The following is a 22,474-nucleotide window of genomic DNA, read 5'->3' on the forward strand; positions in this document are numbered from 1 at the left end:
TTTCAAACTCAAATACAAAAAACAAACAAACAAACAAAAAACCTGTTATTTTCTGACCCACCTGCCCAAGATTTCCAGTGTCCCTTTCATCAGTGAATGAATAACCATCCAGTCAGTTGCACACACTATGAAACTGGGAATCTTCTTTGAGAATTCCTCTTCTTTCATTTTTACCCCCCATTTGTTCATCTAACAAACATATCTTGAATGGCTAAGTGTTTCAGTGACTGACAAAACATCAATAAAATGCAAGGAAACCCTCTGTAATCATTAAATTTAGATTGTGGGAGGAGTACAGATAGACAATAGAGAATTAAAACAAATAAAACCTGTAATATGTCAGGAGCTGGGAAGTGCCAGACCCCAAAATTAAACTGTCTGAGAGGATTGTATTATATGTGAGAAGAGAGGTAGTTTACAGACTTTGAGGTCAGGGAAGGCATCTCTGATAAATTGGCATTTAAACCTTTATGAAATTGTATAAAATGATGTTGATTTTAATTCTTAAATTTTGATCATATCTGTCTACTTCTTTCTGTCTTCACAGTCAACACAATGTCTGGCCTCCATGAAAAGTCACCTATCAGGTCTCCTGTGATAACTATATTTGACAGAAGAGCACACTTTCTGCATTCTGAAACCCACCACCCATTTATGCTAGGCCAGACTCCCTTGGACCACTCCCCGTCAGCGACTCAGCAACACAGTGCAGTCAAGGTAGCCCATTCCTGGGAGACACAGGACTCACCTGTAAGAAAATGTAAGCTCAAGAGCTTTCCATCAGTGTGTTAAACTCTGGGCCAAGATTTTGTTTCTCAAATGTATTTCCTTCACAAAGGAAAGGGGGAAGGAATGCTAATATGCACTTATTGAGCTCTCCCATATTCTTTCTGGCCCTGCCACCCTCTCTTCATACTGAGAGCACTGCACACAATGAAAAATCTCACCATGTCATCACTACTGCTTAGAACCCTGTAGTTTCATTCTATTGCTCTTCAGAGACTCAAATCCATACCAGGGCATTCAAAACACAGCATGGCTCCACCTCAGACCTCTCTCCCTCTCACCTTGCCAGCTCCTATTTATTTGCCCTTCTTTTGTCCTTTAAAGGTGCCCTGCTTTCAGCTGACACAGCCTCTCCAGTCTGTTCCCGTTGCCAGGAGTGCTCCAACACCCCATTTTTCCCATCTGTTTTTTTTTTTTCTTGAGCAAGTAACTCTTATTTATCCAATGGTTTTTCTGTTCATACACTGATCACCATTTCTCCTTCATCTAAATCATATTCCTCTATTTTATCCTTTCACATTCCCTAAAGAACACTTACAGTAATGTGTGATTGCCTTCAAAGACTTTGTCTAAGTTTGCAATTATTCATTTATTAGTATGATTATTTGATTAATGCCTGCTTCCCTCACTGGGCTATACGTTTACTTCTTTATCATTCTTGAGTCCCAGCATCTAGCTCAGTGTTTGACCTAAAGGAGACATATAATTAATATTATTAAATGAAAGAATGAATAAACAATCATTTTTTCGGAAGTATAATTAAACAGTATATCTTCTTAGAGCTTATTTTTTTCTCAACCCTAAGCAATTGTAGACATTCTATGCTAAAACAATTATCTACATCATTGGAATATAAAAATACAACATTGATAGAATGGTTTTTTGTTTGTTTGCTTGTTTTATTCTTACTGACTCCAATTTAGCCTGTCAAATTAATACTGTGCAGGATGGATTTATATGCCTTCTGTTTTCCAAGACTCGACAGGAGAAACCCTCTCCATTCAGACACAGCGTGCACTTCACAATGCAATCAGGTAAGAGATTTGGAATCACTTCTCATAAAGTCTGTGGAAACATAACTGATCCCTCTAAACTTTCACCTTCATTCAATCAGCTTTTACATTCTTAACCACAGCCTCCATTCTAACTTTATTAACCGTTTTGGTTTTGTAACACTTGTTAGAGTAAGCATTCCCCCAGACAGACAGAATATCCATTCCCATAAAACATTCAGGTAAAAAAAGACACTCATTTGCATAAACCGACATAAACATTCCAACATCCATAATCCCATCAACCCTTTCATTAGGAGAATGACCTTTATGCTCTCTCAGTCTAATTGTAGCCCACACCAGGGCTTGCCCATGGGTTTGGGTACCATAGTTCATGGGGCTTCCATGTCAAGGAGCCCAGAAACTTATCTCCTCTACCTTCTGACCATTTTACCCTTTCTGGTGCAAAGGCTTAGCAGTGATGGCGAACCTTTTGAGCTCGGAGTGTCAGCATTTTGAAAAACCCTAACTTAACTCTGGTGCCATGTCACATATAGAAATTTTTTGATATTTGCAACCATAGTAAAACAAAGACTTATATTTTTGATATTTATTTTATATATTTAAATGCCATTTAACAAAGAAAAATCAACCAAAAAAATGAGTTTGCATGTCACCTCTGACACGCGTGTCATAGGTTCGCCATCACTGGCTTAGGGTCTCCAGTGAGGGGTCGAGACAAGGGACTCTGGAATTTTTTTTTTGTCAGCCTTCCTCTTTGATTCATCCCCCTAACCATTGCTAGAAGCCATCACAGGTTAGATTTCCCAATATAATCTTTGAATCTTGGCTTTCAAAATGTCTCCAAACCACTATAAATAAAGCAGACTTGTTTAGGGCTCTTTAATCCTGGGGGTTCAGTAGGGGGTCTTTTTGATCTGCACCACCTTGGGTAGTACTGTATTCAAACCTTTCATTGAACCCCATTAATGACAGTTTATTCATATCTAGGCATCGAGGGCCACTGTGCTTGGGGTCTGCTCATGGGCTCCTTCTCTGGGGGCTTTAGTTTGCTGAATTCTGGGCAGCTTCATCAGCTGGGATTAGCATAGACAACACTGAAGGAGTCCTTAGTGGCAAAAGCTTTGGGTGTCCCTGATAGCCATGAAGCCTGCTTGAGCCCTTGGTGGTGAAAGTTGCTGGGGTCTTCAGCTCTCCTTTTCTTCCAAAAAGGTAGATCACAGCTGAGGGGATCCCTTTTTGAAGGCAAGCTATGTAGGACTAGGGGATGGGCTGACACGGGTAAAATGTTTCCTATGATTTTCTATGTGGCCATCTTTGATATCTGTGTTCCACTGGGTTGTAGTAGCTTCTGGCCTGTATTCCAAAGCTCTCTCAGAGCCATTTTCATTAGTAAGTAGTTGTAATTATTGTTTTTCTGGAGGTACAAGTGCTGGGATCTGATAGTCCATCAATCTTGCTGATATCACACTTTTAAATGGTCATTGTTTCTTTCCTTTTCCTGTGAGAAATAATGATGGTCCTTGGAGAACAGGAATTTTTACAATGTATTGGCTTTCGCTGGGGTGCATTAATGGTGCTAAGCTCAACTGGGACAGTCTAGGATCCAAGGAAAACTAGCTGATTTTGCTTCCTCAGAAGGCACCAATGACTGTCCTTCATACTGACACTTGGCTCAGGAGACTGGGAAGAGAGAAATTTCAGGCAGTGATGAAAGGTAGAAGGATTTCTTCTTATAGAGAAAGATAACTAGTCTGTTTAGAGTAGAGTCAACCCATTGGAGTATTTGGAAATATTTCTCAGTTTGACAAGATTTGGATCACAAACCTTTCTCAACAGCTGTGGATATATCAGCTCTTGAGATATATCCACTGAAGATCAGTCCCAGCTATACCCCCTCAATCAGGGCATTGAGGGAAGAGCTACTGATGTAGACTGCTGGGTGATCCTTCCCAGGTAAGACATATGGCTGTATAAATGGATCTATGTGATAGGGAATGAAGGCCCAAGGATGATCAAAGACACCCAGACATATCTGTTGGAGATCCTGAGGCTGAGAATCCCAGGATATATTCCATCCAGAGGCACCAGTCCCTCCAGATTGCCTGTCACCAAAAGTCTTAGGTGGTCATGGCCATGAGCATTCACAATGCTGGGACTCATGGGACAAGTGTTTGCAGAAGTTATGGTAGAGGAGCCTCCTCCTCCTTCACTGGAATGGTTTGGTTTTGTGCTTCTAGTGCCAGACTTGGCTGACATTGTAGCAGCCATTTCCTCCTTTTGGTGCACTGGATCTTGAACCAAGACTTTATTACTGACTCATCAAGTTGAGTGGCTGAGCAAGCTCTGCCATAGTATCCCAATGTGGGTACATGGTCTTTCCACATGCATCTGTTAGTTAGTATTCTAAGCTGTTCTGGACTAAAGGTTGTGCAGTCCCAGTGAGCAGACTTTGCTTGCCTGCCATAATACCTTTTAGAAGTAGAATGATCCTCTGTGTCTGTTTCTAAGTTCCTAAATTTTGTCTCTAAGTTCTAAGACTGTTTATCAAATGAGAAACATAAAACAAGTTGTCTATGTGTTCAGTATACAGTAAATACTACTGAAGACTCCATAAGCATTAACTCATTTAATTCTCACATCAACTCAAGGGAGTATTCCTGGTATTTTCTCCTTCTTGATGAAAATCCTGAGGCTGAGACACACTGTAGTCATTGACCAGTGGTTAATATGCAATAGAGCCAGGGTTTAACAGGGTTTAACACAGGTATATTCAACTCCAGAGCACTCCTCGTTACTGTATCATGGGCCCTTTTAAGGGAATTTTGTGTTTTCCAATTGTGCTCCAAAATATTCAATCACTGTAAAATATGCTTCTGCTTTGGAAAAAAAAAAAAACTTTGAAAAACTCTGCATGACTGAGACCCAATGCACAGCATCCTGGGTATAAGTCTAATTTAGTTCTTGACACATTTTATTAGTATTTTCTGTTCACTTGTCTGTCTTTTCTTGGAATATAAATTCCTTGATGGAAGTAGCAGGTTTTAATGAGAGCAAATATTTATTGGGGATTTTGTTGGGCCAAAACCATATTAGGCATTTTAATAAACTCTGTTAATTCTACTGACAACTCTTTTTACTGCGAGCACTTCCAGAATGAAAATTTCACCATGTCATCACTACTGATTAGAACAGTTTCTTATTTGCTCTTTCTCTCTGCTCTTCCTCCCTACCTCTCTCTTTCTCTCCTCCTACCCTGTGTATGTGTGCTAGACAGAGATAGAGAGAGATTTTTAATTAAACATTTTCTTTTTCATGTAAACTTATAATTTTCTACCAAGGGAATGAAATTGGGAAATTCCTAGCAAAAGGCATTTTCAAAAATGCTCATATCTCTCTCTATAAAAGTCCAGCAATCATTACAGCAGAACAACCCGAACAACCGAAACAACCAGAATGACCAGTCACTATGACACACACTGACCACCAGGGGGAAGGCACTCAACACAGGAGTTGCCCCCTGGTGGTCAGTGCACTTCCACAGTGGGAGCGCTGCTCAGCCAGGAGCCAGGCTCGCTAAGAAGCGACAAGCCAAGCTGTAAGGAGCGAGCAGGCAGGTGGTAAGGAGCAGCGAGCCAAGTGGTTAGAAGCAAGGAGGCAGGTGATAAGTGGGTGGTTAGGAGCAAGGGGTTCTGGATTGCGAGAGAGATGCCCTGACTACCAGTTTAGGCCCTATTGGCAGTTGGACATCCCCTGAGGGTTCCCAGATTACAAGAGGGCATAAGCTGGGATGAGGGATTCCTCCTCCCCCGCTCCCATGCATGAATTTCATGCATTGGGCCTCTAGTATAAATAGAAAGTAGCAGGAGGCACTAACTTGAAAAATGGAATATATTGTTAGGATTTTTAAAAATACAGGTTGATCAGAAAAAATATCTGGGTGATTAAAAATTATTAGGCAGATCACCGGCAAGAGGGGAAAACACTTTTACTGGAAAGATTTCCTCTTTACAAATGAAAAAACTATAAAACCACTGTTATGCATTTGTTTTTACTTTTAAGATCAATGTTAGATTAGAAATTTGTTTCAAATTAAATACTGTTGAACTGTATGGCTTCTCTAGTGATGCTGTTTTCAACACCCTTACCATGTTTCTGGTTTTCATTAAATTTATTCTATCTTATAGCAAATTAAACATTATGTGCACATGAAGACTATAGGAAAGAGGTTTAGCATGATTTTCTTTTCCCCCTCCTAGAAACAAATGTAACCGATGTAGCTGCATTAGGAGGGAAAACAAGCAGATGCTTGAATCTTATGCCAACCTATCATGTTCTTTATATCATTATGACTAGTTAAATCAATAGTTTATTGCAGGAAGAATTTCTCATCAATGTCATTTACAAATGACAATTCACGGCACGTACAGCATGGAGATATTTTCTGCCTCCGTTATTTATTAGTGAGCTCATTTTGAAATGAGCAATTTCAATTTAAGTGATAGATTTTTCCCCCCTACATTTCACATCACTTTTTCTTCCTGTTGAATAGTGTCCAATATTTTCCAAGTAAATGGAAACTTTTTTTTAAAATCTAGTTGTCTTTGAGTTTTAAAAATCATTGCTTTGTTATGTACCTAAATATGAAATCTAATTATGTATATATCTCTGAAAACTAGCATCTATTGTTCAATGGCAGACTAAAGGCAGGGAAATGCTTAAATTTCTAAAGTATAACAGAGTAATAAAAATTTCCTCTGAGAAAAGTTGTATAAAAAAAGATATAGTAAGTCAGTCAGAGTAAGTGGGAAAAAATGGCACAGTAGACTGTCATGTCATGTTATATAGTAATGTCACACAGAACCACTTCTATGTGAAGATCTGAGTATAAACCCCTGACAGAGATATTTACAGAAATTATGTCACTAGGCTGAGACAAGCTGAATGGGGCTATTCTATGTGTTTTGGGCATTTTTCTAGAATGATTCATTTCCAGGAAAATGAATAGTTATAATGAAACAGTAAGTTGTGAGTGTATTTGCCTACATTGGAAAGGCTAATCTGACAAGGTAGTAATGATGGAGTAGGATCTTCACATGTCTTGTAAGTTATTAATTTCATTTGTTCCTTGACAGTGTATGGATGTTTTAAATGTCAGTAATGTGAGTCTCAGAGGGATGTTTATGGACAGTTGGAATCAGCAAGAAGGGACAATTCTATAGAGTTTTGCCATTGTTACTTAAAATATTGTCACTTTGAAAACTTTTAGGTAGTAGGCAGCATTCTAACTGAAGGGTAGGAAAAACTGTTGGGGATTAGCAACAAAGGAAATTTTCATCTTAGGTCAGATGATCCCAGCTACTAAGGTTAAAGGGGCACAATATGAAATATAAAAATAGATGTGTCAAGGTAATACAGTTTTTTAATGTATCAAGTATATATGCAAATGGCATGAAACTTCATACTTCCTGTTGAACTGTCAAAGCATTCTAGAAAGAAAGCTTCCAAAGACAAAATGTCAAGAAATGATGGTATAATACTAGTGATTGCATTCATCCAGAAAGAACCAAGGATGTTGTCAGTACCCTTTTGGTGCTTCTATAAGGAAGACAAAAATTACTTCCAATATTGTCATGAAAATTGGACAGCATAACCTCTCCTTTCATTCTTTATGATGGAAAATACATATTTATAGCTCTATAGTGATGTATCACGGATAATAGAAGTTTTTCATTACAAATGACCTTAGGAATGAGAAGATCCTTATTTGTGAGATGGGAAAAAAATGAAAGTCAGAGAGTCAAATGACTCACTCAAGGTCATCACATAGATTTTTAAAGGTGAAAGCAGAAACCAATTTTATATATTATTTAAAGTTCAGTGCTTCTGTTTGTACTGCAACATGCCAAAGTTAATTTTATAAATAGAAAAACAATTTTGGTCATCTAAGAATGTAAGACAGGTTGAGATTAACACAAAACTATGTACTTATTTAATATTTTTACAATTTCAAAAAAAATGAAATGGATAAATTAAGGAACATACTCAAGAAAATATGTAGTCAAGTACTTGCTACAAAGGACCTATCCTGCCGCAATGGTTTGCAGATAGAAACTGTCTTTCATTTTTATTTAAGAACTAGAGGCCCAGTGTGTGATATTTGTGCACTGCAGGTGGTGGTGGTGAGGGGTTGTCCCTCAGCTCAGCCTGTGCCCTCTTGCAGTTCAGGAGCCCTTGGGGATGTCTGACTGCCAGTTTAGGTGGGGAGTGGACCTAAGCCGGCAGTCAGACATCCCCAACAGGCTCCTTAGCACTGCTGCAGAGGCAGGAGAGGCTCCTGCCTCCTCCACTGCACTCACCAGCCATGAACCCAGTTTCTGGCTGAGCGGTGCTTCCCCTGTGGGAGCTCACTGACCACCAGGGGCAGCTCCTGCATTGAGCATCTGCCTCCTGGTGGTCAGTGCACATCATAGCTATCAGTCATTCTGTAGTTCAGTCGATTTGCATATTAGCCTTTTATTATGTAGGGTGCATCAATAAGTATAGGTGTAGAAATTTGTTTAGGCAAGTGTGCTGGTCAGTATGTGGCAGTTTGAAATTAGTCATTCCTTGGAATCTCTATAGGAAAAGGACTATTTAAATGTCAAGATTAGGTAATGTAAGCTATATTTACTTCTACCTAAGATAATTAGAGTTGACTAAAGAGTACCAGTCTTTAATTCCACAAATATTTATGAAATATATGTGTATATATATATATGTATATATATATATATATATATATATATATATTTCTCATTTTTATTCTAAAATATATGTGGAAATTTCCCTTTGATTTATTTGATTTATGATTAGGTCCATATAATAGTGAGCTAATGTTTTGTTTTTTTTCTTATGTTCTCTTGACCAATATAGAATATACTTTAAGAAAAGCATGTGAACTAAGATACTGATATTGGACTACAGAAAAACAAAGAACTATTATTTATAGAGGACCAGAACATAGGTAAATTAATAATACAGTTCTCTCAAGAGATTCTTCACTTCTCTTTGAAGGATGGTACTCTCGGGGTCAAGGTCATGGACAAAGCAACATGGGAGAAATTCCTTTGCAGCTGCTTGCTCTGAGCAAGCATGTGGAAAATAAGCAGATGACTTCAATTTGCATTACTCACCCCATTCCTGACATTTTGTCCTAGCACACAAATATATACCATGAACTGCACAAGAGCTATATTCCCACATGCCTGATATTTGAACTACAATATGTCAAAATAGATTTGGAGAAGAAGGTGTTCTGTGATAGATGGTATATATCCTGTTTAAATGAAAATGGGTAGGTCTTCACCTCAGTTTCCCTAAGATAGCTGAACCTCTTTGGCTTCTTTTAAAGAAACACCATTAAAAACTAGACTCCACCAACTATATTGATCATATTGATCATCTGACAATGAAAATTTATTAAAATTTTTAATATATATTTTTAAAATTTTAGAAGGTTTTTGATAAAATTTTTCTACAGTTAAAAAATAAGGCATTGGGAATTTAAGAGAATTCTCTATGAAAATATAACAGAAAAGACTTTAGACCTGAGATAGGAAAAACATTTTGTTTCTTTGTTTGTTTTTATGTGGCTCTGGTTATAGATCACATAATTCAAGCCATTTTATGGCTATATACGTTTTCCCCTGTGTAATAAAAAAGATTTTTGGACTATGGCATTGTCCTCAATTTTTTGTTAATATAAATTAGAAGTTGCCCCTGATGTCACAGGACACAGTGTTTTTCTCAGGCTTGTTTTTCTGCTACATATTTATGGGGTTTTAAAAAGCTATTAGTTTTTTTTAAATAAATAATAAATAATAAGTATACAATTTCAAGAGTTTGACAATTACATTCACTCATATAACCTCCACAATTAAGATATTGAGTATTATTTGTTTCAGATATGTTTTTAACAGGGAAATCTATTTAACATTAAGAACTTGGACATATATTCATATCTTGGGATTTTAAAAAATCAGACAAAATATTAACATTTATTTATCTAAGGCTCATGTACCCAGAGATGTATCAATGGATAGAATTGCAAATATCTGAAGACTTCCTGAAATTATGTGCAAAAAATATATAAATATTCATATGCATATTTTTCATATAAATGTGTCCATAGCTTCCATCAGAATCTCAATAATATCTCTGGCCTTCCAAAATTCAAAACTTGCTGAATAGCTTAAAGCTATCATAAAAATAAATGAATTTCCAATGTTTTTTTTATGCTCTGGCTTATGGTAATATCTTCCTCCTCAAAACATAGTCTCAATTTAATTATATCATAATCATTTATCCATGAAATTCATATTAATTTTCTATATTATGGAAAGTACAGGACTCTAAGTTCTGAGGATAAAAAGATAAATAACAAATAGCCCCATTTATAAAAAAAAATCTCACAGCCTAGTAAATCTTATAACATCTCTGCTATTTTGTTATGACAAATTTATTAAATGGGGGAATCATGCATATATATTGCAATCACAACAAGATTGAAAACTAATTGAAATCAAGTGTTCAACTAAACATAGATGATTGTTTCATAATTAGTTATACCAGAGAAATCTATTTAGTTCTAAGGACTAGGATATATAGGTATGTCTCTGTGAAGATTCTCTCATGTCTATATGACTATATCCCATAGCAATTGCTAAATTAAAGTAAGTGTAGATTGATTTTGACCTTTTCCATTTGGTGTTAATAGTGGAGCATATAAGCCCAACCAGTGGACACAGACAATAGAGAGGAGAGGGCATAAGTGGGGGGTGAGGGGGGCCAATAAGGACACATATGTAATACCTTAATCAATAAAGAAAAAAATTAAAAAAAACACAAATAAAATAGTGGATCAATTTTTTTTTGTAGGAATGAAGAAAGTATGCTTTGATAACATGAGTTGCACTACTTCAAAGGAGGAATGGAATTGTTTGCCTGGTGATACTTATAGGGTAATCTTCAATTTTCCAATAAATAGATAGAAAAAATAGAGGGGGTGGGTATTTGAAACAAATTTTTTACCCAAGAAATTTGTCTCATGACTTTAAATGTATTCTTTTATATGTTTTTTTAATAAGAGTAAGCCAGTTGTAAATGTCGTTATGTCGTTTTAACCAATCTACACGAATAAAAGAGAAACATGGTAAATGGCGTAAGACCGCTACCCTTCCCATTGGCTAATCAGTGAGGTATGCAAATTAACTGTCAGCCAAGATGGTGGCCGGCAGCCAGGCAGCTGAGAACAGGAGGCTTGGTTGCCCCAGCGATGGAGGAAGCCAAGGTTCCCCGCCTGCGGCTGCGGGGCTCTGAGCTCCTGAAGCAACAGCTCCAAAAGATACAATGTTTCAATTATAGAAGCTAAAAGATGGCAGTTAATTTGCATACTCAGGCTCCAAGCAGAGCGAAGCCAAACAGCCCTGAAGCGGCAGGGCAGAGAGGCCTCCGGGCCCCCGGATCAGCGGAGCTGAGAGGCCTCCGGGCCCCCGGATCAGCGGAGCCGAGAGGCATCCTGGCCCCGGGATCAGCGGAGCCGAGAGGCGTCCTGGCCCCTGGATCAGCGGAGCAGCGAGGCCTCCCAGCACCTGGATCAGTGTGACAGGGGGCAGCGACCAAACCCCTGATCGCCCTGTAGCTCTGTGTGTGACAGGGTGCGGAGGCCCAACCCTCTGACCGACCCTGCTCTGTGCATGACAGGGGGTGGCGCCGCAACCTCCCTATGGACCCTGCCTTGAGTGTGACAAGGGGCGGTGTCCCAACCCCCCAATCGGCCCTACCCTGAGCGTGACTGAAGGTGGCATTGCAACCTCCCAATGGCAACCTCCCAATCCGCCCTGCTCTGTCCATGACAGGGGGCGGCGCCCCAACTCCCCAATCGGCCCTGCTCTGAACCCGACCAGGGGCTGCACCTAGGGATTGGGCCTGCCCTCTGCCACCCGGGAGCAGGCCTAAGCCAGCAGGTCGTTATCTCCCGAGGGGTCCCAGACTGTGAGAGGGCACAGGCTGGGCTGAGGGACCTCCTCTCCCCACCCCAAGTGCACAAATTTTTGTGCACTGGGCCTCTAGTAATCAAATAATAGGAAAAAAATAGGTTGTATATTTAAAATGATATTTTGTTATTTCTGATCTTACTTAGAAGTTTGGGGCATTGAAATCACAGATATATATGTAATTATAGACAAATATAAAAAGACTTTGTTTTGTCCTCCATTTCTATGTAACTTGTTCTCTACTTCTGAAGTCATTTGGTCCCAGCAGAAATTTCAGATCTGCTTTGTCTTTTAAGTCCAATCATCACTTAATTAGAAGAAATTTAAAGTTCTATTCCCCAAATATTGGAGTCAACATTATATCAGTAGTATATGACCTATTCAGGCTTTGTAAGTCAATTATGTAACTTCACTAAAGCCTCCTTTCCAAAAATCCCATCTAATTTGCTGTCATAAAATCCATAACATGTTATTTTCACATACAATAATCTATGGGGTTCAGAGTAAACAAATATAATTCAGAATATTTTATAGCAATTGATGGTACAATAATTGAAAGGGATATCTAATAACTTCGTCAAGTTGAGTTCCTTTTAGAAAGGAAAATCATAGAAAAAGAAACAACTATTTAAAGTGTTGGTCCTAATGACTCTCAATGTATTTAAGGCAAAGGGAAGTTGTACCTACACAGAAGGTAGATGGAAAGTTTTCTAGAGTGAGTGGAAATTGACTATTTTATAATAGCCATTACAATTCTAAAAAATTTTTAAATGATCTTTAATACTTTTATATGTAAAATATAATTAATATTTTTCTACTTTTATATAAGTAACAATAACCTAGAGTAGTGCCTTAGTCCTTTTGGAAAGAATTAAGATAAGAACCTACCCCCCGCCCCTGAATTTTAAAATTTCTTAAATTAGTAGCCAAAAAAAGAAAGATGACATATGGAATAGATTTTATTTATCAAAAAACTGAGATTAATGGGGTAACTCTGATAAAAATATTGACTTACACAAGCTGGTTTCTTTTAATCTATCTGAGATGAGCTCTGTTCTCTTTGAGAAAGATCCTGTCCTTATAATTACTTCAAACACTCTTCTAAATCCCTCCATCTTTAAGATAGAAAGATTCTGATACTAGACATTTGGACTATTTGTTTAATTGATGTAACAATAGCTAGAATGATTTTTGATCCTTGTACTGCTTCATTAAAATTTTAAGTTTAGACCAATAGTCACTGTCATTGTTATTTCTGTATTAGAGGAATTTTAGACACATCAGGCAGGATGATATCTATACTAATAAAAGGGCAATATGGTAATTAGACCTGACATCTTCCGGATGTCCTCCTGGACAAAGCCATGGTGGTGAAGGCCAAGGCAGAGGTGGTTAGGGGCAATCCAGTCAGCAGGGAAGGGCAGTTAGGAGTGATCAGGCTGGCAGGGGAGGGTAGTTGAGGGCGATCAGGCTGGCAGGGGAGCAGTTAGGGGGTGATCAGGCCTGCAGGTAGAGGCAGTTAGAGGTGATCAGACCAGCAGGGGAGTAGTTTGGGGCATTAGGCTGGCAGGCAGAGGTGGTTATGGGTGATCAGGCAGGCAGGCAGGTGAGCAGTTAGGAGCCAGCAGTCCTGGATTGTGAGAGTTGTCCAACTGCTGGCAGTCAGATATCCCCTGAGGGGTCCCAGATTGGAGAGGGTGCAGGCCTGGCTGAGGGACCACCACACCCCCTGTGCATGAATTTTGTGCACTGAGACTCTAGTGATAATATAAGAAGGAAAATTGAGCAAGAATATAAGGCATTTTGCCAAATGCTTTATTGAGCAGTTTTTCACTTAAATCTGTTTATTTTTCATTCCAAATATTGCTCAGTAGGTAGTAGAAGCAAAAAACAAACAAACAAAAAAACATAATGCTGGTATGGCCTGCCATGATTAACATTAAAATAAAGTTGTTGTTTTTTTTAATTTTTATTATTGAGATTATTACAGGTGTCCTCCCTTCCCCCTCCCCCCGCCATTCCCCTCTTCTACCCAGTTCCAGCCCCAACCCAGGCCTTCATCACCCTATTGTGTCCATAAATAATGCATATATGCATATAAATTCTTTGATTAATCTCTTCCTGCCCCCCCCCCCACTTCCCTCTGAGATTCATCACTTTGTTCCATGTTTCCATGCCTCTGGTTCTATTTTACTTTATTTTTTTAAAAATATATTTTATTGATTTTTTTACAGAGAAGAAGAGAGAGGGATAGAGAGCTAGACACATCGATGAAAGAGAAACATCGATCAGCTGCCTCTTGCACACTCCCCACTGGGGATGTGCCCGCAACCAAGGTGCATGCCCTTGACCAGAATTGAACCTGGGACCTTTCAGACTGCAGGCCGATGCTCCATCCACTGAGCCAAACTGGTTAGGGCTGGTTCTATTTTATTCATCAGTTTATTTTGTTCATTATATTCCTTATATGTTTATTTTGATTTTTAGATTCAATTGTTGATAGATATTTATTTATTGCCATTTTATTATTCATATTTCTTTTCTTCTTCTTCTTCTTCTTCTTCTTCTTCTTCTTCTTCTTCTTCTTCTTCTTCTTCTTCTTCTTCTTCTTCTTCTTCTTCTTCTTCAGAAAAACAGAAGTCTTAAGCTATGGACCTCACTATTCTAGAAAAATTATTTTCAACTGGTGTGTTGCAAGAATTTTTAAAACATGCAATATCTGACTATTTAGTCATGGGCAACTTAAAAAATGACAATAGCTAACACAACAATAATTGTACAATGTGAATGCCCTGTCTTGAACCATAAATACAAATACATGTCATAAAATACAGTTGAATCTTATTGGTCATGTCACATAATAAGGTTGTGTCTGATTGCTTAATTTTTGATACTAGAAATCTTTACATACAAGTATAGAACCTGATTTGTTAAAAATTCACTTCGGAGCAAAAAAGGTAGGTAATCACTATTATTATTACTTTTTTGTAAATCAATAAAAATTATACCTGTTTTTTGGCAGATCAGCACATATATACATTTTCTGGTGTGCCGCAGATTTTTAGTAATTAGTTTATGTGTGCCATGAGATGAAAAAGGTTGAAAATATCTGTCCTAAACCTACTGAATCAGAATTTTCACATATTAAACAATACATTTGTACTTCTATAGAAATGTGTAGATAACCCTGGTTCAACTCCTGGTTAAAAATATTCAGACAGTTAACCAATTTTGGGAATGAAAATAAGGCATGTAACTTTTCATTTGCTAAATTATTACTGTAAAGTTGAGTAGTTTTGAATTCTGGTGGCATAGTAGAATCCCTTCAGGAGTGTTTTTTTAAAAGCCTGATAAGTGGATATTAGGATTCAGTGTTTTAGAAAATCTCCCAAATTGGTGTAATGTAAAGCTAGAGCTGAGAAATATTAATGTAGACAAACTACTCAATGTATAATAAAAATATAGCATGTTTGTTTTTCTTCATTGGACTTAGATAATTCTGTTTGGTCACAAGTGTAAAAATTGATTTCTGTATTTCTCTTTAAGGTAAATGAATGTTGTTTTTTCTACCAAAACGTTTAATAGTATCTTATTATTTATTAATTATACTAAGATAATTCTTAGAAATATAAACATGTGTTCAATATATACTTTAATTACTTGGATTATCTTTCTCTCTTTTGTAACTTAAGAGTGAAAATAATGCTAGCTGTTACTACAAATAGGCCAAAAATATAAAAAGGCTTGAAAACAATAGAATTGTATTTCTCCTATAAAAGTACTGTGTGAGTTTTCAAGTCAGTCATGTGATGATGCACTAGGCATTCATCCCAGGAACTGAAACAGATGGAGACTCTACTGTGTTTTTTCTGAGATGACTCTGAGTGTCGGTTTTCCAACTCTCTGTAAGGGAAAAAGTGCTTGGAATGACTTTGTATCTCAGACCTGGAAAAATGCGTACATTAAATTCATTCACATTCTTTTAGCTAGCATCAGTGAAAATGTCTAACCAAAATGGAGGCCAAGATATATAATCTCTCTGTGAAACCTAGAATAATGTTCAATAACTATCATTTTCTGCCATAGTTTAAACTTGTACTCTCTGAATAATCATTTGCATTATTCTTCCCATAAGTATTTGTTGTATTTAAGTATTAAAGGCAATACATCTTTGCCTTTCCCCATGGGAGATAACCCAGAGCCCCAGACAGATGCTATGCTAAACCCAATGTACAGGATCTCTGCCGAACCCTCTCCATAAAATCCAGAAGTTTTTTCCAAGGGCTAAAAGAAAAGCTCTCTGCCCGCTTCCAACCAAAGATACATCCAATAAACATTGATGGAGTAGGGGTAATAAGAGCACAAGAAAAACTTTTTCATTCAGGAAAGGAAAGAAGGAAAGACACACAACAGTTATTGGTCAATCATGATGATGAGTTAATACATGTATACTACTGTGTGTGCGTGTGTGTGTGTGTGTGCGTGTGTGTGTGTGTGTGTACTAGCAAAACCTTCATCTGATATTCTTCCTGCAGCATCTCATCCAACATTCTTTAACTCATGTTCAATTTATGATGTAATCCCATAAGTTTGTCTGACTTTAGACATTGAAACTGGACACTGTTTCTAATATAGGTCACTGTGTCAGGACATGTTATAAACAATAAAAACCTTAGTCTGACCCAAAGAAGTGACTTGGTAGTTGATGGGTGATGTAATGTTTTATAGTATAACTACTATATATTGCATCCATAAAAAAAGAAAATTATAATCACAGACTCATTATATAGGCAATTTCTACCTACCCATTTATAATACCTTTCTATTTTCTAAAATTTCTACAATGACCAGATTATGTGTATGTCTGTGATAGCATTTTTATTGACTGCCAAAAAGTATGTTCTCACATCCAACTCTTGTTCAGACTAAGGAATCTTAAAATAATACCAATACATGAGCCAAAAATATGTTTTTATTTCAAATCCACTCAAGTTGAAGGATGACAGCTATAATAAATCTCTAGACTGTTAACTGAATATCTCATATCTGATTCTCAGTTTTACAAAAATATTTCAAAATATTTCAGAAATATTATTTTGATCATTTATATTTTAGAACAAATAATGCTTGATGGTCTTCACATAATTTGTACAAATTTAAAAATAAAATTTGTATTCAAAGGCTTGATGCATTTAAGTATTTTAAAAGTTGCCCTTTTACCAAAAATTAAAAATAAGAATTTATAAACTCCTATTTAGACAATTATATTTCTATAATAAATGTGTAATTTATACTTAGCACCTATATTTTACATTAATTTGAACTTTAAAGTAGAACAAACATTTGAAATTAATGTTAGTTACTACTTCTCACAAATAAATGTTTACTTTTAGTGTTTGTTTAAAAATAAAACCTCAAAATAGGAACTATTTTTTAACCAGTCTTATTTACTCTGTATATATTATGATTTATTTCATCTAGGATTCCTTCTGGTTCTTGGGTCAACCATGTTTACAATATTACTTTATCTTCTTATACTGAGTAATAAAAGTTGAAAGTAGCTTGATTAGATTGAACTCTGAATAGACAGAATTCATAGTATTATATAACTTGCTTAGTAATCAACTTGAGTCATGTCAACAGAGTAAAATCAATTCTGGTCCCATACTAACGTTTCAGATAACCAAATTGGGTAACCTCAGCACAATTATATTACCTTTGAGGGTATACAGTAAATGCTGGCAGAGATGACAAAGTTCATAGAGAGTTAATCAAAAGCCAACTATAAATAAAATGGGAATTTGAATTTTAATGAAGTAATAAAATATAGTCAGCTTCTAAGATGGAACAAATTCTTTCTTGCAATTTGAGTTTTCTATTGATTTACTCATTTCTTTTCAAAACATACCAAACAAAGTAAGTATCCACCATGTTCCAAGCATTCTTCTAGTTTTTAGAATTTTAATAGTGAACAAAAATGAATGGTTCTGCACTGAAGTTTGGGCTATGTAAACAAATATGCAGAAATACGATATAATTGAAAATTTTGCAAAATAATATGAAATAAATTAATATTATGCAGTTACTGAAATTTAACTAAGATTTGAAAGACAGAGTAGTTATCTAAGGAAATAATAAGCTTATGGTTATTATAAGCAGTGGAAATACACAGGATAAAATATTTTATGAAATAAAACAATTTGGTAATATCAGTAAACTTAAATAAGCTGGCATCACTGGCTGAGAAGAAAGAGAGCATGGGGTGAAATGAACGTTGAGAGAGATATAAATGTCAGGCAATTTTAGGGTCCTGTAGGCCATTTAATAATTTGCCATCCTTTCCTAGGTGCAATAGGTGGTTATTAAAGGTATTTATTTATTTATTTACTAGAGGCCCGGTGCACAAAAATTTGTGCACTCGGGGGAAGGGGGTCCTTCAGCCCGGCCTATGCCCTCTTGCAGTCTGGGACCCCTCGGAAGATGTCCACCTGCTGGCTTAGGCCTGCTCCATGGGGGATCGGGCCCAAGCTGGCAATCAGACATCCCTCTGGCAGCCCGGCAGCCCTCGGGGGATGTCCACTTGCCAGCGGGGAGCAGACCTAAGCTGTAGTCGGACATCCTTAGAGCTGCTGAGGAGGTGGGAGAGGCTCCCACCACCACCGCTGCACTGGCAGCCTTTAGCCTGGCTTGTGGCTGAGCAGAGCTCCCCTGTGGAAGCGCACTGACCCCAGAGGGCAGCTCCTGCATTGAGCATCTGCCCCCTGGTGATCAGTGTGTGTCATAGTGACCAGTCATTCCCAGTGGTTCTGCTGTTAGGGTCAGTTTGCATATTACCCTTTTATTATATATAGGATAGAGGCCTGGTGCATGGGTGGGGGCCATCTGGTTTGCCCTGAAGTGTGTCCCAGATCACGGTGGGGGTCCTGCTGGGGTGCCTGGCCAGCCTGGGTGAGGGGCTGATGGCTGTTTTCAGGCTTGACACACCCCCTTCAGAGTGCGGGTCCCCACTAGGGTGCCTGGCCAGCCTCAGTGAGGGGCTGATGGCTATTTGCAGGCTGATCAATGTCCCCCTCCTAGTGGGGACCCTCACCCCATGGAGGTTTGGCCAGCCTGGGTGAGGGACTGATGGCTGTTTGCAGCTGGTCACACCCTCTTCAGGGTTGGGGTCTTCACTGGGTTGCCTGGCCAGTCTGGGTGAGGGCCTGAGGGCCGTTTTCAGGCTGGCCAAGCCCCCCGGCAACGGAAGCTCCCAGCCTCTCCTTTTTTTCTTTTTTTTTCTTTTTTTTTTATTCTGGGATTTATTTACCTTCTATAATTGAAACTTTGTAGCCTTGAGAGAAGCTCAGAGCTGGCCAGGGCGGGTAGGAGGGAAGCCTCCTGCTCTCTCCAGCTCCGTGGCCATGGCCAGCTGAAAGCAGGTATCTGGGGTTTATTTACCTTCTATAATTGAAACTTTGTTGCTTTGAGTGGAGCTCAGAGCCAGGCCACGGCAAGCAGGAAGCTTGGCTTCTTCCATCATTGGGGCAACCAAGCCTCCTGCTTGCTCCAGCTCCATGGCTGCTGGCCGCCATCTTGGTTGGGTTAATTTGCATGTAGTTGCTCTGATTGGCTGGTGGGCATGGCTTAAGGCATAGTGAAGGTATGGTCAATTTGCATGTTTGTCTTTTATTAGTGTAGATTTATTTATTTATTTTTAAAAAGATAATTACATGAGTTGATTTCTATATTTTAAAGATCATTATGACATCTAAGGGACTGAAGGGATGATAGCTGGACCAGGAAAGGGAAAGCCAATTACAAAGCAAGGATTGTCTTTGAGTACAGAGACAGAGATGGTGGCATAGACTAGGATGATAAAATGAAAAGAGATAGTAGTAGATTATGGTATATTTTTCAGGTGAAATTGATGAAAATTTGTAATACATTGCATAAGGGCAGGCAAATAAAGTTAAAAAGGAAACTCCTAGACTTCTGAGTTGAAAATTAAAAAAGTATTTTTTAGAATGCTTTTATTCTAAGTATTTTATTAGAATTAGAATAAAAATACTTTTTGACTCATGGAACATTGATCTTGAGCCTTAGACTTGTGTCAATTCTTCTTGCCTCTCAAGTGTTATGAGGGTGAAGTAGACAGACTCAGATTGATGCTAAATGTGGTGGGGTTTTGTTGTTGTTGTTGTTGTTGTTGTTGTTGTTGTTGTTGTTGTTGTTGTTTTTTATAACTGAGGAAACCGTAGCTTAGGAAACCTGGATATTTTATAATGGACTGCAATCATGCCTTTCCAATCTTTGCCATGATAGAAAACTTGATCTTTATTATACAGGATGGCAAACACATTTGTCCCCTGCCCCAGAGGGTCACACTATTTTATCTTCCAAGGATGTTCACTGCACAAATAACTTTGAAAAGGTAGTCTAATGCTGTCAGTGTCTATATTTGCATTGTGCAAGAGCATAAGAAACCCATGAACAACTGTCTTCTAATTAGAGGCATATAGGAGAATATGTTCTGCAAGAAAAAAAGACATTTCTTCTATTTCAAAAAGAGGGAAGAAAGAGAAGGTCTGGGTAGATGGAAGTAAGTTTATGAATTGATTGTTTAAATATATGTCCTGTTTTCTCAATAAAGTAAAGCTAAAGTCATCGTTGAGATTGAAGGGAGGAGGGTTAAAGAGACTGAATCATGTTCATTCATCATTGTAGAAAGTGGGAAAGTAAATGTAATAGAGAAGACATGTTAGAAGAATTATTGCTTTGAGGATATGGATAAGGAATTCATAGTGATATTGATCCATCTGGTTATATGATTTTTTTCAGAAATAAATAGACTCCAAAGAGGCTTTCCTAGGTTAGAACAACAGAAGTAAAAGGGTCAGACGAATTTTAAGTATTGTATCAAAAGAATTACATTGATAAATTATGGCATCTAACATTTATAAGAAGAGAAGTGTTGAGAAGGTGACAAACTGAAAGAATGTGAAAATGTCATTGGATTAAGTTTTAATAAGATTTAAATCCATATTACTGGGATACTGTAATAAGCAAACTTTAGAGAGGTTTCAGAAGACAGTGGAATATTTGAATTAATTATTTTAATGGTAATAGATTTTCTGGTAATGATTAAGTGTAATTGAGGAAGTGGGTGAACTGGAAGGAGTGAAGTAAGCTATCATTGGACAGAATAAGGAGGTCAAGTAGCAGGAAGGCAAAGATGAATGAATTTTTGTGATAGTTGTTGAAACAACCTAGAATGATGGCAGGAGTAGGTATGGATACAGAGTATGATCATCGAGTCAAAGACTTCACTGATTTAAGTGGAATAAAGAAGTTGGTATATGAAATTAATGAGGAGAAAAGAGGGTGATATAGCATCATGATATAAGCTTAGTGGAGTAAGTAGTTTTAAAAAGGAACACAGTGAGTTCTTTATTCTTTTCTGACTATCAATTTACAGTATTATCTATATACTAGTGGCCCAGTGCTTGAAATTTGTGCACAGTGGGGGGGTGTCCCTCAGCCCAGCCTGCACTCTCTCCAATCTGGGACCCCTTGGAGGATGTCCAACTGCAGTCGCACATCCCTCTTGCAATCCGGGACCACTGGCCCCTAACTGCTCACCTACCTGCCTGCCTGATCACCAATAACCACTCTGCCTGCAGGCATACTCACCCCCAACTACCCACCCCCCGCTATTCTTCTCACCTCCAACTGCCCCCTCTTGCCAGCCTGATCACCCCCAACTGTCCCCCCTGCTGGCCTGCTTGCCCCCAACTGCTCCCCACCATCTTGCTCACTCCCAGTTGCACCCCCCTGCCTTCCTGATCACCCCCAACTGCCCTCCACTGCCAGTCTGCTCACCCCCAGCTCCCCCCCTTGCCAGCCTACTTGCCCCCAACTGACCCCCTGCCAGCCTGCTCAACCCCACTCCGCAGTTGGCCTCATGGCCCTCAACTGCCCCCCACTTGTCAGCCTGATCATCCCCAACTGCCCCCCCTGCTGGCCTGTTCACCCCCAACTGCCCCACACTGCCAGTCTGCTTGCCCCAAACTTCCCTCCCCTCCTGACCTGATTGCCCCTAACCGCCTCTGCCTCAGCCCTGCCATCATGGCTTTGTCCAGAAGGATGTCCGGAAGGTCTCCTGGTGTAATTAGCATATTACCCTTTTATTAGTATAGATATAAAAACTTAAGCAACCGTTTGACCATTCAACCATTCAACTGTTTGACTGGTAGCTATGATGTGCACTGACCACCAGGGGGCAGACTCTCCAACCTGTAGGTTAGGTTGCTGCTGGGGGTAGCCAACTTGGACTGGGTGAGACAGGCTGGATATGCCCTAGAGCCCTCCTATGATCTCTCCCTCGCCCAATAGTGCACTGGTGGGGTCTCAGATTGTGAGAGGGCACAGGCCAGGCCGAGGGACCCACAGTGCATGAATCTGTGCACCGGGCCTCTTGTTGATTATAATTATAAGATCATTTATTAATAATTAGAAATGTTTAACATATTTAAACATAACATATGTTAGTTTATTTTTATAGTAAAATATTTTAAAGATTCCTCATTTCTATTCATAGTATTTTAATTACTTGTTAAATGTTTTTACTTTAAAAAATGTCAAAATGTCTTTGTCAGTTTC

The 22,474-nt window shown here is 38.4% G+C and overlaps 1 protein-coding gene across 1 annotated transcript; it reads right to left on the reverse strand.

The window, feature by feature from the left end:
- Positions 1 to 3,687: 3,687 nt before the first annotated feature.
- Positions 3,688 to 4,186, reverse strand: LEUTX (leucine twenty homeobox). Its single transcript, XM_059686196.1, is given in 3 exon segments — positions 3,688 to 3,926; positions 3,929 to 3,991; positions 3,994 to 4,186. Coding segments are annotated over 3 exon segments (495 nt in total).
- Between the last annotated feature and the right edge of the window lie 18,288 nt (positions 4,187 to 22,474).

This window comes from Myotis daubentonii, chromosome 3 (genome assembly GCF_963259705.1).
Source record: "Myotis daubentonii chromosome 3, mMyoDau2.1, whole genome shotgun sequence".
NCBI classification, from domain to species: domain Eukaryota; kingdom Metazoa; phylum Chordata; class Mammalia; order Chiroptera; family Vespertilionidae; genus Myotis; species Myotis daubentonii.